We start from the raw sequence: 15,920 nt of genomic DNA, 5'->3' as shown, positions 1-15,920 counted from the left end.
ACTGTAAATAAAGCAATTTGTGTGGATAGGTCTGCATCATGATAGATGAAATGGTAGGAACCCTCAATGAGGCCAGTTTTTAGGTCTCGCTGAGTTGGCGCATGCGCTGCTCTGCGAGAAATTTAGTGTGTGCGTTTTCTAAGTGCTGCCACAGGCTTTTGGTGGCCTAGCGATGGCGTTCACGCGCGCAGCCGCGTCTGCCTCCCTTCCAGCGCGAACGCGATCACTTTCACCGCGATCGTGATCACTTTCACAGCCGTTACTTTTACGGCCGCGCGGACAATGCTTGTTTTCCAAGTCTATGGAATGGAGTGACCTTTTGACACGATTCTCTGCTAAATGCATATTCTGTAGGTCATGTTTTTTTCCCTCCGAAATGTGATATTTCAATCAAGGCCTGTGCTAGTTCCCCATCTCATGCCTAGCATTTTGCTCACAAGTCCTTCGTTTCTGTCCTTGAGAGGTGCCCTGCTGTGTGGCTGGTTAAGAGCCATGTGGACATGGCAAGGATGGAGGACACCTGTGTGGAGCCGAGCTGTTTGATACTGCCGCTACTGTATGTGGGCGGCTCCCAGGAGAAGAGCCTTTCATTTAAAAAAATATATATATTTTATTGCATCTCTGCTTTAAGATCCTACTTGTTTAATGCTCACTTACATATGGGTAACACTAGGGGCTGACTCACGAAGGCTGAGTTCTAAAATGTGGAAAACTTACCTCTACATGTTTACTCTTACATTAGAAGTAGATGGCTAACTTTTAAGGCATTCGATAAGGGTGTGCGAAATTTCGTCATTTAACTTAGCGTTGTTATGTGAAATATTGGCAAAATTGCACAAAATGACCCATAATTAATGTGAAATGCAAATCCATCATTTCTCTCTACATTCTAGCGCGAAATACGTTCTTTCATCTGTTTTTGGCACAAGTGCGTATTTGGACAAAAGCAACACAAACCTCCACTCGCGTTCTGTTGTTTCAGTGCATTCACAGTACATTTTTACTGCAAGTGGTACATAATTGCTCGAGGTGTGGTATAATGGCATCATTTTGGGAATTTCGGATAACTAGTGTAATGAGATTCCTAAAATTACACAAAATAGGCTGTGTAATGTGAATTTCACCCAGGCCTAGATTCGCAATTTAGGGGCATATTAACAACGGCCAGCGATAATTATCGCTGGCCGTGCTTAGCGATAATTATATTCTCGCAGGCTATCGCTGGTATTTATTACAAGGCGTTACTCCAGGGCAATAAAAATTCCAGAGATAGCGAAGTTATCGCCCTTTTGCAGGGAACACCGCTGGTTTTCCCTGTTAGGGATGGCTAAGTCAGGATTTTAGCAGACATTAGGTTTTGGCGAAAACGGCCGTTTTCGACAAAATCTAATGTGGGCTCAAATCATGTGGGCTTCCTTGTAAATATCGCGATGTAAACATCAGCGATATTTGCAAGGTAGTCCATCTTGGGTACACCGAGTAACGCCCACTTTGCATCTCATTGGAGATGCAAAGTGAGGCGTTGGGAAAATGGGTGCTAATATGCAATTATGCATGTTAGCACCCTCTTGTAAATAGGGCGCTGGTTTTATCTCCGCTTTTTTGGCTTTGTAAGCCAAAAAAAGCGGAGATAAAGCCCTTGTAAATATGCCTCTTAATCTGTTCTAGATTTCTAGGAGTATTCCAAAGCACATTTTAAGAATGAATGAATGAAAATAGAAACAAGCATTGGCATAGCCAATAGATCTCGCTTTTGGAACATAAGTGTTTAGCCATGCAACAGTTGATGTTGCACCAAGGATATTGTGCTGCAGAATTAAATACTTATAAGGTCCCAAAGGCGAGACCTATTGGCTTTGCCAATGCTTGTTTCAAAGTTAGATTTGAGTTATGTGTATCATCAAGGTGTGCTCACAAAAGATTCTGGACATTCTACAGCTTCGGTCATACCCAGTGGAGTTTTGTAATTTTGACAAATGCCTTTTGATCTCTGTTAGTTGGTGCTGTTTTTCAGTAGGTGATGAGTTGCGTGTTGAAAGGTCACAAAGAGGTATTGATTTTTCAGGGTGACATTTTTAGTCAGTGGAGAGGATAAAATTCGGTGAGCTGATAGTTGAATTATGTTTTGTCTGTTATTAAGAGAAGATTAAACCATAGGCATGATAAGCATGCTGTTGGGGAACCAGAGATTGAGTACTGGGCCATGTGGTGTTGGGTAGAGGGACCCATTGGCCAGAGCTATTGATGGGTATTGTGGTGGCACAACTCTGAAGAGTAAGGAGCGGCTCTTGTAATTCATGCAAGTGAGTTAATTCTATTACACACTTGAGAAGGACTTTGTAATTTGCGGTATTTACAGAGTTGTTGTTTTTAGTTGGTGAAAGAAATATGTACTTGACGCCTTTTATCAGCACATTTGTTCCAGTATAGACATCATCTATGTTTAAACCAAGATTGGACAACCAAGATGTGTTTAAACCTCACCACCCAATTTGTTCTCTATAGTACAAAGGAATGTTACCCGCTGCCATGGGTCAGATGTTCGAGACCCACATTTTCAAGCAAATTTACAGAACCACAGAGAGGCAACAAAATTATTAATATACTACACAAGGCGCAACATAAGGTCATTGAGTCCAAAAAATACTTTATAGATTTTGAGCGCATAGCAAAATATCTTTTTATTGTTCTTCAGTTGCTTGACATATATAACACAGCAGAAAAGCCATTGTGTTTCACTCTCAAAAATAAAAAGCTTCCTTAGGGCTTTTGTTAGGAAAACACAGCAAACATTTTCACTATGTCAAGCAACTGAAGAACAATAAAAAAAGATCTTTCTACGAGCTCAAAATCTATGGCATATTCTTCGGACTCAATCTGTTTATTGATGATTTTGGTGCCTCGTAAAAAATGTTATAGTAGATTATATTGCTTGGTCTATGGGGCAGTTTTAGCTTGAATGACTGGTGGGACAGAATACACTGGGGGATCTGCATCACACTCACTGAAGCCACAGAAACTTCAGTGCTATTGCTGTATGGTATCGCAAAGCAGAGAAGCAAATTGGTTATTGTCTCTTGCATGGTTTAGTGTAGGGCTATGAAGGAGTCTAGGTAGTCTTAAAATCATAGATTACCTACATAGTCAGGTGGTCATCGCAATCGTGAACATGTATCAAACAAACTCAATAATGGTGCATTAGGTTAGAACCACTTGCCATCTTTCCACTGAGGAGTACTATGTTTTTTTGCTTATGGGTATGTAAACGCGTTTACGTTTTCACTGGTGATAGATAGAGGAGAGAACTTGTATTTTAGAGACTAGACATTTTTAGTAGATGGTGGCTATCAGTTTGGAATGTTAGTTGTTTTTCAAAGCAGAACAAAATCAGTTGAGGTTTGTAAAGGAAGAAAACTCAAGTTGTGCCGCAAAAATAATTGAATAGTAGCCTACCAATCTATGATTTTAAGGGTCTTTGTTACTGGACTATCTGCATTATTTTAAAATACGTTTAACCTAGGATGCAGCCAAATCGGTGTTCATTACAGTAAATATCTCACCCTCTGTTTGTGGATGGTACAACCAATCTTTTGAACTCTTACCAAGTCCAAAAAAGTGCTTTCGGCAACATGATCAGTGGACTAAGGCAGAGAATATGTCAGACAACTGGTTGAGCAGTATTAATCGTTCATCGGCAATCATTGTGTTTTTCCATAATGCCGTTTAAAACTTAAGTATGGAATCGTCCAGTAAATTATCAACTCCAAAACCCCAGCATTGCAGTGTGGTATACACTAACACTGACTCTGAGGGATTTCTTTGGTCGCATGAGGATCATAAAAATGTGTTTGTAACACATCTACCCAGTCTGCTGGTATACCTCCCCAATGTCTTTGATTGATGACCCTTAAGGTCTGCATTGGGTAGCAATACTAGCAGACATTTTTTAAAACACATTCATCGTCCTCATGTAATCAAAGAATTACTGATTCTTCATTTGGATGAATTAATTTTAGCTGTGTTTACATGCCTGGAATAGGCAGACTTCTCCCATGCCTCCAAGCCTCTCACATTAGCTTATGTTTCTCAGGAAAGGACAATGACCGGTCTAGTAACTGGGGGTCGCTTTGCCTTGAAAAGTTCCCTGTACCCCAGGGCTCTCAAAGTGGAAAGCAACATGTCAAGCCATTTGATGAAGACTATTTGATTATAGCATCCTAATACCTCCAAGTCTGATTTATAAAAAAAAAAAAAAGAAACTTGTGCTAGAGACAGCGGCAGTCTGTTGTTAAGTGTGGAGGGGTCTCTCCTCCCTGCATGACTGTCTGTCAGTCTGAGCTAAGGCCAGTCAGATATACGCTCACCATGCTAGGTTCAGGCAGCCAGGCGCTCTATATGCACAAAATGTACAGGCGACTGGCAGCCTGATGCAAGCTTTGCCAGCTGAACATTTCACAGCCCTTGGGGCATGCCATCATCAGCCCAGCAAATTCTTTTGAGCGCCTCCTCCTCATGGGAAGGGGGAGCGTCACTGATAGATTCAGACATGGGCGCTTCATGTTTAAGCCTTGAAGTGCCCAAGGCTGACTGTATACCAAGCCACCTTGTCAGCAACTCTAACTAACCCCGCCCCCCAAGGTCCTCCTCACATTGACTGACCCATGCCAAGATCAGCAAATGAGAGGAGGAAGCCAGAGCTTCAGTCAGTGCTTTCCTTTCCAGTAACCACTGCCACCTGATGTCACCGCCTCGAATGTTATATGTATGAACGTATGTGTAGCTGTGCGTGTGTGCTGTGAATGGTGTCTTTTTATATGCATTAGTGAATGGTGGGTGTATGTGTGCACACTTGTAAATGGATGGGTGTGAGTGAGTGTGCATGAGGATGAGTGTATGTGTGTGCTTTTGTGGTAGAATGTGCCCGCCCTACCACTACTGCATATTACAGGCTAACACTGTCTAGAAGGGACAATCGATGAAGAAGTTTGTAAGCAATCCCAACACAATTGTAACTGTTCAGTGGCCCCACACTGTAAAACATTTTGCTAGAGATATGAGACATTACACTTAACATTATCGCTCTCATACTGTTAGACCTCAGTGCGGCGTTCGACACAATTTCCCAACCTATGCTAATCAACACACTGAAGTCTCTAGGCATCCGTGACTCAGCCTCAGATTCGATCACCTCTTTTTTAGACGGCCGTACTTTTCAGATCTTCTCAGCCACGGACAGTTCCACCAGCCACTCATCACCCTATGGGGTACCCCAGGGCTCCATACTTAGTCCGTTGCTATTTAACTTGTATGTCAGGCCCCTAGCTGACATAGCCGAACAGAATGACCTGACTCTTTTTACCTACGCTGACGACTCTCGGATCATTTTTTCTCTCTCTAATACTGATCCCTGCTCAACATCTCGCCTTCAGCTGGGTCTTGGGAAAATTGCAACATGGATGAATCGCAACCACCTTAAACTAAACGGCGACAAAACCGAGGTCTTGATCCTTGATAAGAAGAAAGATCTCTGGGGCCCGTTACATTGGCCTGCTGAGATGGGTGTCCTCCTGCGGCCTTCCAGCTATGTCCGTAACTTGGGCGTGACCATTGACGACTCTTTGACCATGCACCATCAAGCAGTCAAGGTCACAGCCATGTGTTTTACCATCCTAAAATGGCTTAGGAAGATCATCTGGATGTTGCCAGATGCCACCCAGAAAACAGTGGTCCATGCCCTTATCACCTCACGACTAGACTATGGAAACATCCTTTTTTTAGGCGCCAACAAGGCAGTGACCCGTAGACTGCAGCTGGTACAGAACTCTGCAGCTAGACTACTTTGCAGGGTTCCCAGAGCCACTCCCATTTCTAGCTATCTCCGTGACTTACATTGGCTCAGGGTAGAGAACCGTATAAAGTTCAAAGCCCTGAGCTACATGTTCAAGATCAAAACGGGTTTGGCACCACAATATCTGCAATCTCTTGTTTGCCCTTATGCTCCCACTCGTCATCTTCGATCTGCAAATCTTGAAAAATTTAGAGTGCCCAGGTTTAAACTCGCCAGGATGGGTGGAAGATCATTTGCATATCTTGGCCCGTCCCTCTGGAATGCTCTTCCCCTCGCTATCCGCAAAGAAACTATTTATACTCGCTTCCGCAGATCTTTGAAGACCTGGTTATTCAACCAATAATCTCAATTCACCGTCACTTTATCTTGCATCCAGTACGTCCAGGCGCCGGGAAACCCTTTTTGGGTAGCTGTTGCACCTTATAAATTTAATAAATAAAATGAATTATCTCTCCAGCAAATAAAATATAAGCATTGAGCTCTTGGAGAGTTCACCTTGCAACTTGTGTAGCTGGTGAGAAGGGAACCCTTATAATCAAGCAAGTCACTTACTGTGGGTTGAGGGGATAATGTTATAGATTGGACTAAATTCATGCCGTGAGTGGCTTCTTGTTAAATGATAGCATTTCCACTCGCGATAGGGCTGGATTACACTACTTGGTTTGCTTCTTCTCAATAGTAGTAGCAAAAGGCAATTTTTTAAGCAGAAACTGCCTCAAATGTTAAAATATGTGTAGGCTGTAGGACCACACACAATATAGATAATTTGTTTTAGAAGTTTAGAAAGCTGTGGTTTTGAGACTGAGGTGTATTTTTATATACTGGGGATTACTCTGCGTAGGATAAAATTGTATATGTAGTTTTGTAGCCGGAGTTTGTAGAACTGTTGTTAGCCAGGTAAATACCATGTAGCTCGAGAATATCCTAAAAAGGCACAAAGTAACATTAGACCTCTCGGAACCTAGTGTGAATTCTCATCTGCATGTAGCAAAGTGATTGTAATTGTCTATCCATGATTCAACCTTTTGCTTATAAGTAATTTCCTTATATATTTTTGATGGCATTGTTACTATTTGACTGCAAACCAATAGTAACCAACTTATTATATCTTGACAGGCCCCAAAACATGACATCCTTTTATACCCAGTTTTGTGATGCACATTTGTTTAAAAAAATTAAATTATTATACTTAAGTTTTTTGTTTTTGTTTCTTTACAGCTGTACCCGAGGCTTAAAAATACTGTAAATGAGGATCCTACAATCCAGTGGGACTGAGCACTTTCAAGGAGCAATGTTTTACAAAACTTCACGTCTGTTACAAAAACTCTCATTGTGGAAAAACTTACAACCTTTCAGTAATAGTCAGCAGCTACCCGTTCCTATGTGTGGATTGCATTCAGGCTCTGCCATGGGCGCGTTTGTGGTTGGAAGAGGGGTGACTCAGACTTTGAACGTTGCTGGATGTTCCACAGCAGCTGTGAACACTAAATCCACTGGGGTCAGTTCAGGATTTGGGCAGGTTGTGTGTGGTACTACAGCTACAGCAGCAGAAGAAAGAGTCCGATCATTCCAGACAACAGGTGAGTGATGTGCATTGCTAGTCGCGGAGTTGGCCACCCAGTTCCACCATTAGCAGGGGATGTTTGTAACAGGTCCGTTAGTATGGAGAACCAATGGCATGATGTAAAGCGCATGTCCTTATCTGACTGTGGTACCCAAATGGAAGTTTCAATTTTATAAGTTAGTACTAGATATAGAGTTGTAGTATGCAAAGGTGAGAAAAAATGACCACATTATCTTTGAGCTGGAAAGAACTGGAAACAATTGCTGTTTTTATTTAATGATTACGTAATCTCAAAATTCACAATTAGCACTTCAGTTTATATATTACCCACTACCTAAGGGATGATCCATATGGATATTAAAATCTCTTAACAGAAGGCAGTGCCTGTATTTAACTGAAATGGGGGAAATGGCTTGAGTGAGTGACTCAGTACACTTGCCACCCTGACCTGGGGGCCTATAAACCAAAATGACCGCAATAGGTTGATGATCTGAGATAGTGATCACAAAACTGAGGCTTTCAGCCTCCACAATATCCTGAGCAGGGAGAATAGAGCGAGACAGTGAAGATTAAATAATTATGCCAACTTCACCTCCTCTTCCTACAGGCCGATCCTTCCTTAAAATCTGGTAGCCCGGTGGGATAGACCCTGCTATCGTAGGGTTCGAGCCATCATTCAGCCAGGTTTCGGTTACAAACATAACATCAGGGTCGGACTCGGATAATAATTTGTGCAGTTGGACTTCATGTTTTTTTATAGAGCGGGTGTTCAGGAGGAGAAGTTTCAGTGTGTTAATATCCGGTAAGCCCTGGTCCATAACTGAGCCCTTGCTCGTCTTGATAACACTTCCGCCCCTCCGTTTGCTGTTAAGAGGGTCAGCTACCCAATTGTACACATGGCATATCACGGGGTCTCAGTCATACTATTAATACCTTTACGACAGCAAACTGAAGTATTCCATTCAGTTTAATAATATCTTTAGGGATACAAAAATAAGCTTTCACATCAAAGAGGAACAGCGAAAACACTGACTGACTGTTGTTCAGTCTGCTTAAACATTGTGGACTTGAGAGACTCAGCACTACTGATGTTGTTTGATCTTCTAGCAGCATTTTACACCCTAGGCCATGTTGTTAAAAAGATGTGCTAGGCAGTTGACAGTTACATCTTTAACCAGGTGCATTTTAGCAGCTACAGGCCTTTTCTCGACACGTACATTGCTTTGGCTCAGTACAGAAGGAGTTAACTAAAGCTGAGGACACAAGGAGAATAGAAGAGCAAGCAACAGTGAAGACAGAAGAATTACATAGCTAACAAAATGGATGCCACAACCAAAATGGCTTCAGCTTATGCTAAGGGAAATTATTTCAGATTTCCACAGACGACCCTTTTAGCATATGCTGAAGACATTTATTTATGCTTTTGAAGGAATATGAAAAATATCATGGACATAGATCTGCATCATTTCATTAATTTCTTGATCACCTGCTAGTCAGGCATTTACATTCTTAACATTCTGTTTAGTTGGTATACACGAGGTACAAGTAGAAACACAAAGGGAACAAAGCATCGAGCCGCATCGAATACATAGGCAACAAGCGAAAATAGCAAGAAATATACATAGGGCTGACAATAGTTTCCAGCCCCATATAGTAAACATGTTCCATAGCCATCCAGTCAAAGTCCATGTTCCTGAATCCTGATGGATGGCAGTGGCTATTTTGTGCATCTTGGAAATTGCATCAAAAACAGGAGGGGAGTGGTCAGGAATGTATACGTAGCAGCTGTTCCGATGATGCGACATGCTCCACCACGGTCAGCCAAGATGACATCCAGGACCATTCTAATTTGGAGCGCCTCAATTTTCGCAATTTGTAGTTCTTCTGTGATATTCCAAGCGCCATTGCTGTCTGATTGGTTACAGCCTCTACAACACGTGTTAAGCGTCTGATCTTTCTTCTCTTTAAGGCCGCACCAACAAAGAAGAATAGTCCCAAATTAAAGTCAATATACTGCTGTAGTGCAGTATCAGTTTGAGGCACCTCATCATTTATTGTTCTTTTGATTCTGCTCTTAGAAATGTCATTATACAGTTTATAGTCTTTATGGTAAGATGCAGGTGCCAAAAACACAGGTGGAAGCAAAAAGGACATGTAGCAACTTCCAGGCCAACCAATAAGTAGGTGGCAATAACCCTTACTTCCGCAAATGAAATGGGTGTTGTGTGAGGACAAAACACTGCTATTGTTCATTCCAGTAATATTCAACACTGAAGTACAGTCACTTTTTCCCACAGGAATAGTGCCAATACTGCTCACGCAGAGATCTGCTCGAGCTCTAGTTAAAGCGATAATAGGAGGCCCAATTCCCTTGGTTGTTCGAGTGTTAGGGAAAACATAGGTCGCGGAGGAATTTCCTCGACGATACTCCTCCATTTCCCATACAGTTCATTTAGCTTGTGGATCTCCTTCCTCATCAGGGTAACACACTTTATTCAACTGAGCGTTTAGTTTCCTACATCATCATAGATGATATTAGCAACTTCAGCAGCCCACAACAGTGCGAACCAGGCTCTCCAGGAGCCAGTATGTGAAAACGGCAAAGGAATAAAAGGTGTTCCTCCCTTTTTCTGATGAGCTGGCATTATTCCATATACCCAGCAGTTGGTAATGCTCGTAGCATTGTGTGTATGGTGCAACATCTAAATGAAAGTGTTATTGAGGTAGGCCATTCTGTGCTTCTGTTCATGATAAGGAAGAGTGAAGTAATGGTGTTCCATGGGGACAGGAGTAGTAGCAGTCCGTAGATTTTGAATAGGAGCTACTTCCTCTACAACCCATGTTGTTATAGCAACCATAACAACAGTCAAGGTGAGTCCAGTAACAATCATTGTTCTTTTGCTACAAACTCTTGCAACAGTCTGTTTCTTTTCCTTAGGCATATTTATTTCGTCGACAAACAACAAAACAGATGGTGCCCTAAGGTCCTGGGCTGACATTGATTTCTTCACTAACATTGAGACGAATAGTCACTAGAAGGCTTACCCCCCCCACCCCTCCCTTTTGAAGGTAGGCTTTAACGACCCAGTACAGTGGCTCAAACAGTCTTTTTCAGCAGCAAAGTGTCTTTCTTCCTGGGTCGCAGCTGATATTGAGATGTACCAGGAATCGTGTGGTCCGGGAAGACTTCCTCAGATCCTTCAGGTGACACAGACTGTCCTTTCTCTGTGACCAGGATATCGCGGTGATCTGCAACGCAGCTGGGCTCACTATATCTTACAACACCTTTCTGCAGTGTCGCGTGGACCCAGTTTTTCCGGTTCGTCACTCGCACTGCAGTCCTGGGAGCCAGCAGCACATGCTCAGGGCCCCACCAACTTGGTGCTAGGGAGCTGGTCCTCTGGAAGGATTTAATCACCACGAAGTCACCAGGGCGCAAAAAAGTAGAGAAAAATCTCCACATTACTTGCCTTTATCTTTTGCAAAAAATAAATCAAACAAAACCAGAATCTTGGCCAAGCAAATCAAGAGTGCCGCTTCAGCGACCTTACCAAACAAGAGTCTCCAACTTCCACCTGCTGATCTTTAATGGTCACTGCAAATTTTACGCCAAAGGATACCTCAGTCGGGACTGGCCACCACCCGGAGGGTCAATTCGAAAAACACGGAAAGGTATCTTCGGCTGTAAAGACAAGGGTCTCCTCATGCAGGACGTCTCCTCAGTAATATTCCACTCTTCTGTCAACACAACTCTTTCGGATGACGCGTCCTCGATGAGGCCCCACGTGTCGGGTGCCAACTGTGGAAATGTGCCTTTTAATGAGCACACCGGGGTCACTCTTCTCTGTCCACGGGTCCGTAGACCAACAAAATAGAGATTGGCACTGAACCTGAAATTCAAATAACAAGTTTATTAATCACTCATGAGTGAGACCATGTCCATACAACACCCTCAAGTGTTGCAGGAGGTAGTACGTTGAGTACACAGACCATGGGGCTTTTATACACACTTTGTTGCAGAGTAAGCATGTAGACACAAATAGAAGGTACAGGCCTACACAGCTAATAGCTACCGACAAACATGGGCAGATGGGTGATCACTTAGCCAGCAAAGTGGGAGGGGAAACAGAACTGTTTACAACAGCAGAAAATGGTTGACAGTTACATCTTTAACCAGGTGCGTTTTAGCAGCTACAGGCCTTTTCTCAGCACATACATTGCTTTGGCTCAGTACAGAAGGAGTTAACTAAAGCTGATGACACAAGCAGAATAGAAGAGCAAGCAACAGCGAAGACGGAAGAATTACATAGCTAACAAAATGGATGCCACAACCAAGATGGCTTCAGCTAATGCTAACGGAAATTATTTCAGATTTCCACATTTCTCGTCTGGCTGTTTAGGTAGAATGGCTGCTAAAACTGTGAAGATCCCAAGAAGCATGCTGCAAACCTCTTGTTCGTCCCTGCTCTTATTTAATGTCTACCTCCAGCCTCCTCATCAGTTGCCGGCGAATATGTGTCCATGTTCAAAACTATGTTGATGGTGCCCAACTTGTGTTCCAGTTAACCAATGATGTAACAGCAAAGTGAGTAATGGTGGGGGAAGTATTTGCATCCATTCAAGAATGGATTAACTAGAGATGACTAAGCTTGAATGCCTTCAAAATAAAGTTTTCGTTAGCTGGCTTGGATCACTGACTGCAGAAATAGTCTAGTTACTCCTTTTTTACGTGGCAACGCTGAAGTACAGGTCAAGAAAAATGTGGAAATGTAGGGGGACTTTCTGCATGAACACCTGCCGATGGACTGTCATGTTTACGATGTCACTCAGTCTGTTAACTACTACCTTAAATTGTTTTAGAAAGATATAGCATCTTGTGTCCCTGAAAAAACACTCAAACATTACAAGATGTTTTATAGGTCCCAAAATCAATTATGGAACTGCTTTTTTGGATGTGGGATCTAAAGTTAATGTTAAAAAGTTGCACTTCCTAAAGAATACCATACTTGGGGCATTCTGTGCTTTACTTAATTAGGTCCATACTTCCGCAGCTCAGTAAGAGCTGCATTGGCTTCCATCTGTCCCCAAAATTCCGTTTTGGGTGCGTACCATTAAATATAAAGCACTTCACGGTAAAGACACTGAGTACTTGAAATAAACCCTGTCAGTTCACTGCCCAAAAGAGCCTTGAGATCAGTGGAAAGATTCTTATCGTTGTCCACTAGGAGTGACAGGAAATATGCAAATTGTTGAGCCTTCCTCCATGATTGCCAGTACACTGTGGAAAGTATTAAGGACCCATTTGTTTGGGTAAGTTGGTTTCCTGGGCAGACTGGCTTCTAAGCTTTCTAAAATGCATAGTTGCCCTTATCGGCATTTGGAGCTCCATACGCTTAATAATACTAGTTTTATTAGAAGGTTTGGTATCCTTCTAAATACAGCATTTCTGGGATTATCCAAGTAGATCTTGAGCTCTCAATCTGGTATAACCCAATAGAGACAGGATGCCCTGAATCAAGCATTCTGTCACCAGCTTCTAAATGTAGTCCAATCCCAGCCAACCAACCTTCACAGACCACTAGTTCCTTATTTCCCAGAACCCATTTGTATCCTTATCCTTCTTGCCTGCCAACTATTCAAATGTGTATCCTGATCCTTCCTTCCTGGCCAACCATCCATCATAAAATCAATTACCTTCAACAGCACTCTGTTCCCTGCCCCTCCTACTCTCTCCTTTTCCTATATAATGTCTTCCAATTTTCACACAGTCTGACAACACAACAGCTGTCCCGTTCTTTATTTGTATTTGTATGTGATTTATAAAGCGCCGGAATCACCCTCGAAGGAGTGTCTCCTTGGCAATCGCCTTCATTGTTAAAGGCATGCAGGTAAAAAAAAAACAGTTTTATTTCTCACACCAAGCATGTACTGACCTTCATGCATCTAATAGCCACACTGGCATGCTAGCAATCTATGGTATCACCCCAGCTACAACTTTTCCATTGTTGGTGAGAACCCTTGTCAGAAGCTTATGATCACATCATAGCTCCATACAAATGAACCAGTCACCAAATGCAACCTTGCGTATCCCTCTCAATAACAGAGTAATTCTCCTCCACTGGAGTCAGTGCAAGTGAAGTACACATTACATCTCCTTCCTCTCAATTTATGAAAGCACAGCTCCCAGTCCCTTACCACTGGAATCCTTCCTGATCACACTCATGCATCTAGGGTCAGACCCCTGCAGGGTCGGTGCACGACGGATGTTATCTTTATACCTTTAAATGCTGTTTGGCATTCATGTGGCCTAACAAATTTACATCCTTGCTTCATCAGTTGCCTATTCGGATACAGTTTCTTGGTGAAATGATTTGCAAATTTGGAGTAGAATTCTGCTGGTCCTAAGAAGGCACTAAGATAATCCCTATCTTCGGACAAGGTGCCTCCTTGATTGCTTCCACTAACTCTTTTTTTCTGCTTTATCCCTATATCTCTGTCTTCATGTCCCAAGTATTTTACATTGTTCCTCACAAATTTAAATTTGGAATATTCCACCATGATACAGTCCTTCTTTTCCAGAACTTGCAAACCTCCTGAAGTTTCAAATTGTGCTCAGAATTGGGTTTTCCCTTGACATGAATGTCATCCTGGAAAAATGTAACATTCATTTCTTTAAACATATTGAACATGCATTCGATGGACGACATTGGGGGGAGCCAATACAAACAACACCTATTGTTCCTTGCCCTCACAATTGCCAAACGAGACATAGCACAGGGATGGAAGGCATCATCTCCCCCCGACTATAGACAAATTGAAAACCGAATTAGATAGGTGTATGGAAGCCAAGATTGCGGTGTTTGAGGCCAGGGGCTGCCCAAGGAAGCATCGTAGGATATGGTCGCAGTGGGTGACATATCGTGGTATCGACTTGCCCCCTCTGCCCGAGGAGGACTTGTGAGTGGCATCTCCCGCTTCTTTCCATGGGTCCCCCAAGTTCTTATCGCTTGACTGATCCATTGTTCCACTGGGATATGTATTTTGCATCTGCTGAAGTACGTGCTGTATCACGAAAGTCGACCACTGTCTGCATTTTGTTAAGTTTAAGTTTGTTAAGATTATTAATTTCCCTGCATATGTGGCAGGGATTGTATATTGACATGGAAATGGTTATTGCTGCACAGATTGTCCGACTGCTTTGATGTGCCATTGTGGGGCTGATGCCCGGTGTCTTGCAAAATGACCAAATAAAATTTGTTTAAAAAAACAAAAACATATTGAACATGAGTCTCAGCAACATAGCTGTGGATGATGGCATCCCACAACAATACCTTAAAAAGCATAAATGTGGTTGATCCCCTACATAAAATTTGCATATAGCTTTCTTTCCTTTCCTAAAACCTAGAATCTGTGTGGGCTCACTAGTGAAACTTTCTTCCTTAATATCAGCCACTTTCAACTCTTCCCCCAATTTGTCAAAAACCCACCTCTCCAAACATCCTTGTATATTATAGTATATGGAGAGTCAGATTCTGCTACGATGTTCATCCTAACACCTCCAAATATTTATTCCACATTTTTTTTTCATAATGCAACCATGTACCCTTATAACGCCTTCTACAGTTTATACAAGAGAGAGCATCATAGTTATCAACCTCTGGGTCATATACCACTTCATGTGAATTCTCCACAACACATTACACATTGGTATAATCCCTTCTGCGACAAATTCTTACGAAAATGACCACTGATACCATATCCTGAACATTTTTGATTATATGCAGGGTATTTGCTATCAAAAGCAAGATATTCAGAACTTACACATCTGTAAAATCTGCCCCCTAAGTTTCCACTTATTTGTTTTTCCCATATTTTCCTCTAGAATCAGTGTCCCTTCAGTCATTAGGCATTAATGGACCCTTCCCGGTGATTTTCCCTACTACATACTTGTTTTCATTACTACTTTAAACTAACTTCTCTCACCTCTCTCTTAGTTTGGTTTTCTTAACTATAGTAACTACTTTCTTTAATTCAGATTTGCGTGGCTGCCATTGCCATCCTCGCTGCCAAAGTATCCCACCAACTGTCTCTACGTATACATTCTTGACGGCTCCAGAATGCAGTGGCAGAGGTCGGTCCTAGAACATTTAATACAAACCCCACACTAACTCAGCTTAATGTAATTGTCAGAAAGGTTGAGTTTATCCATTACTCCTTCAAAACGTACACCTAAATTCTCTGACCAATGTTTTATACTTTTAATATGTAAAATCACTTCGCAGTTTTCTCTTTTGGTCCAGTGTAGACAAGTGGTTGCAGCATGTGTATGAGTTAGACGACAGCGAATTACTAAAGTATTATTTGGCAAGTCAGAGTTGATTTTGTAGGTAATGTAGATTTTCCTAGTAATTTATGACGGAAAGTTTTAATTTTATTAAAGACACGGAGGCGAGAATTATGCTTTCCAATCTTGCTTTATTCCAATAGCAGCCAAGATAAACAGTAAAA

General features: G+C 42.1%; 1 protein-coding gene across 6 annotated transcripts in view; it reads left to right on the top strand.

The window, feature by feature from the left end:
* FDX2 (ferredoxin 2) overlaps positions 1 to 15,920 on the top strand; it is a 267,455-nt gene that overhangs the window by 37,445 nt on the left and 214,090 nt on the right. For all 6 annotated transcript variants that reach the window (XM_085629201.1, XM_085629193.1, XM_085629217.1 and 3 more), the window contains one exon: positions 7,067 to 7,428. In XM_085629201.1, the coding sequence (XP_085485327.1) occupies positions 7,095 to 7,428 (334 nt within the window). In that variant the 5' untranslated portion in view covers positions 7,067 to 7,094. The remainder of the gene's footprint in view (positions 1 to 7,066; positions 7,429 to 15,920) is intronic.

The sequence above is a fragment of the Triturus cristatus genome, chromosome 2_1 (assembly GCF_964204655.1).
Source record: "Triturus cristatus chromosome 2_1, aTriCri1.1, whole genome shotgun sequence".
Lineage (NCBI taxonomy): Eukaryota > Metazoa > Chordata > Amphibia > Caudata > Salamandridae > Triturus > Triturus cristatus.
The sequence above is the reverse complement of the archived record's forward strand: the minus strand, read 5'-3'. Positions and strand labels throughout refer to the sequence as shown.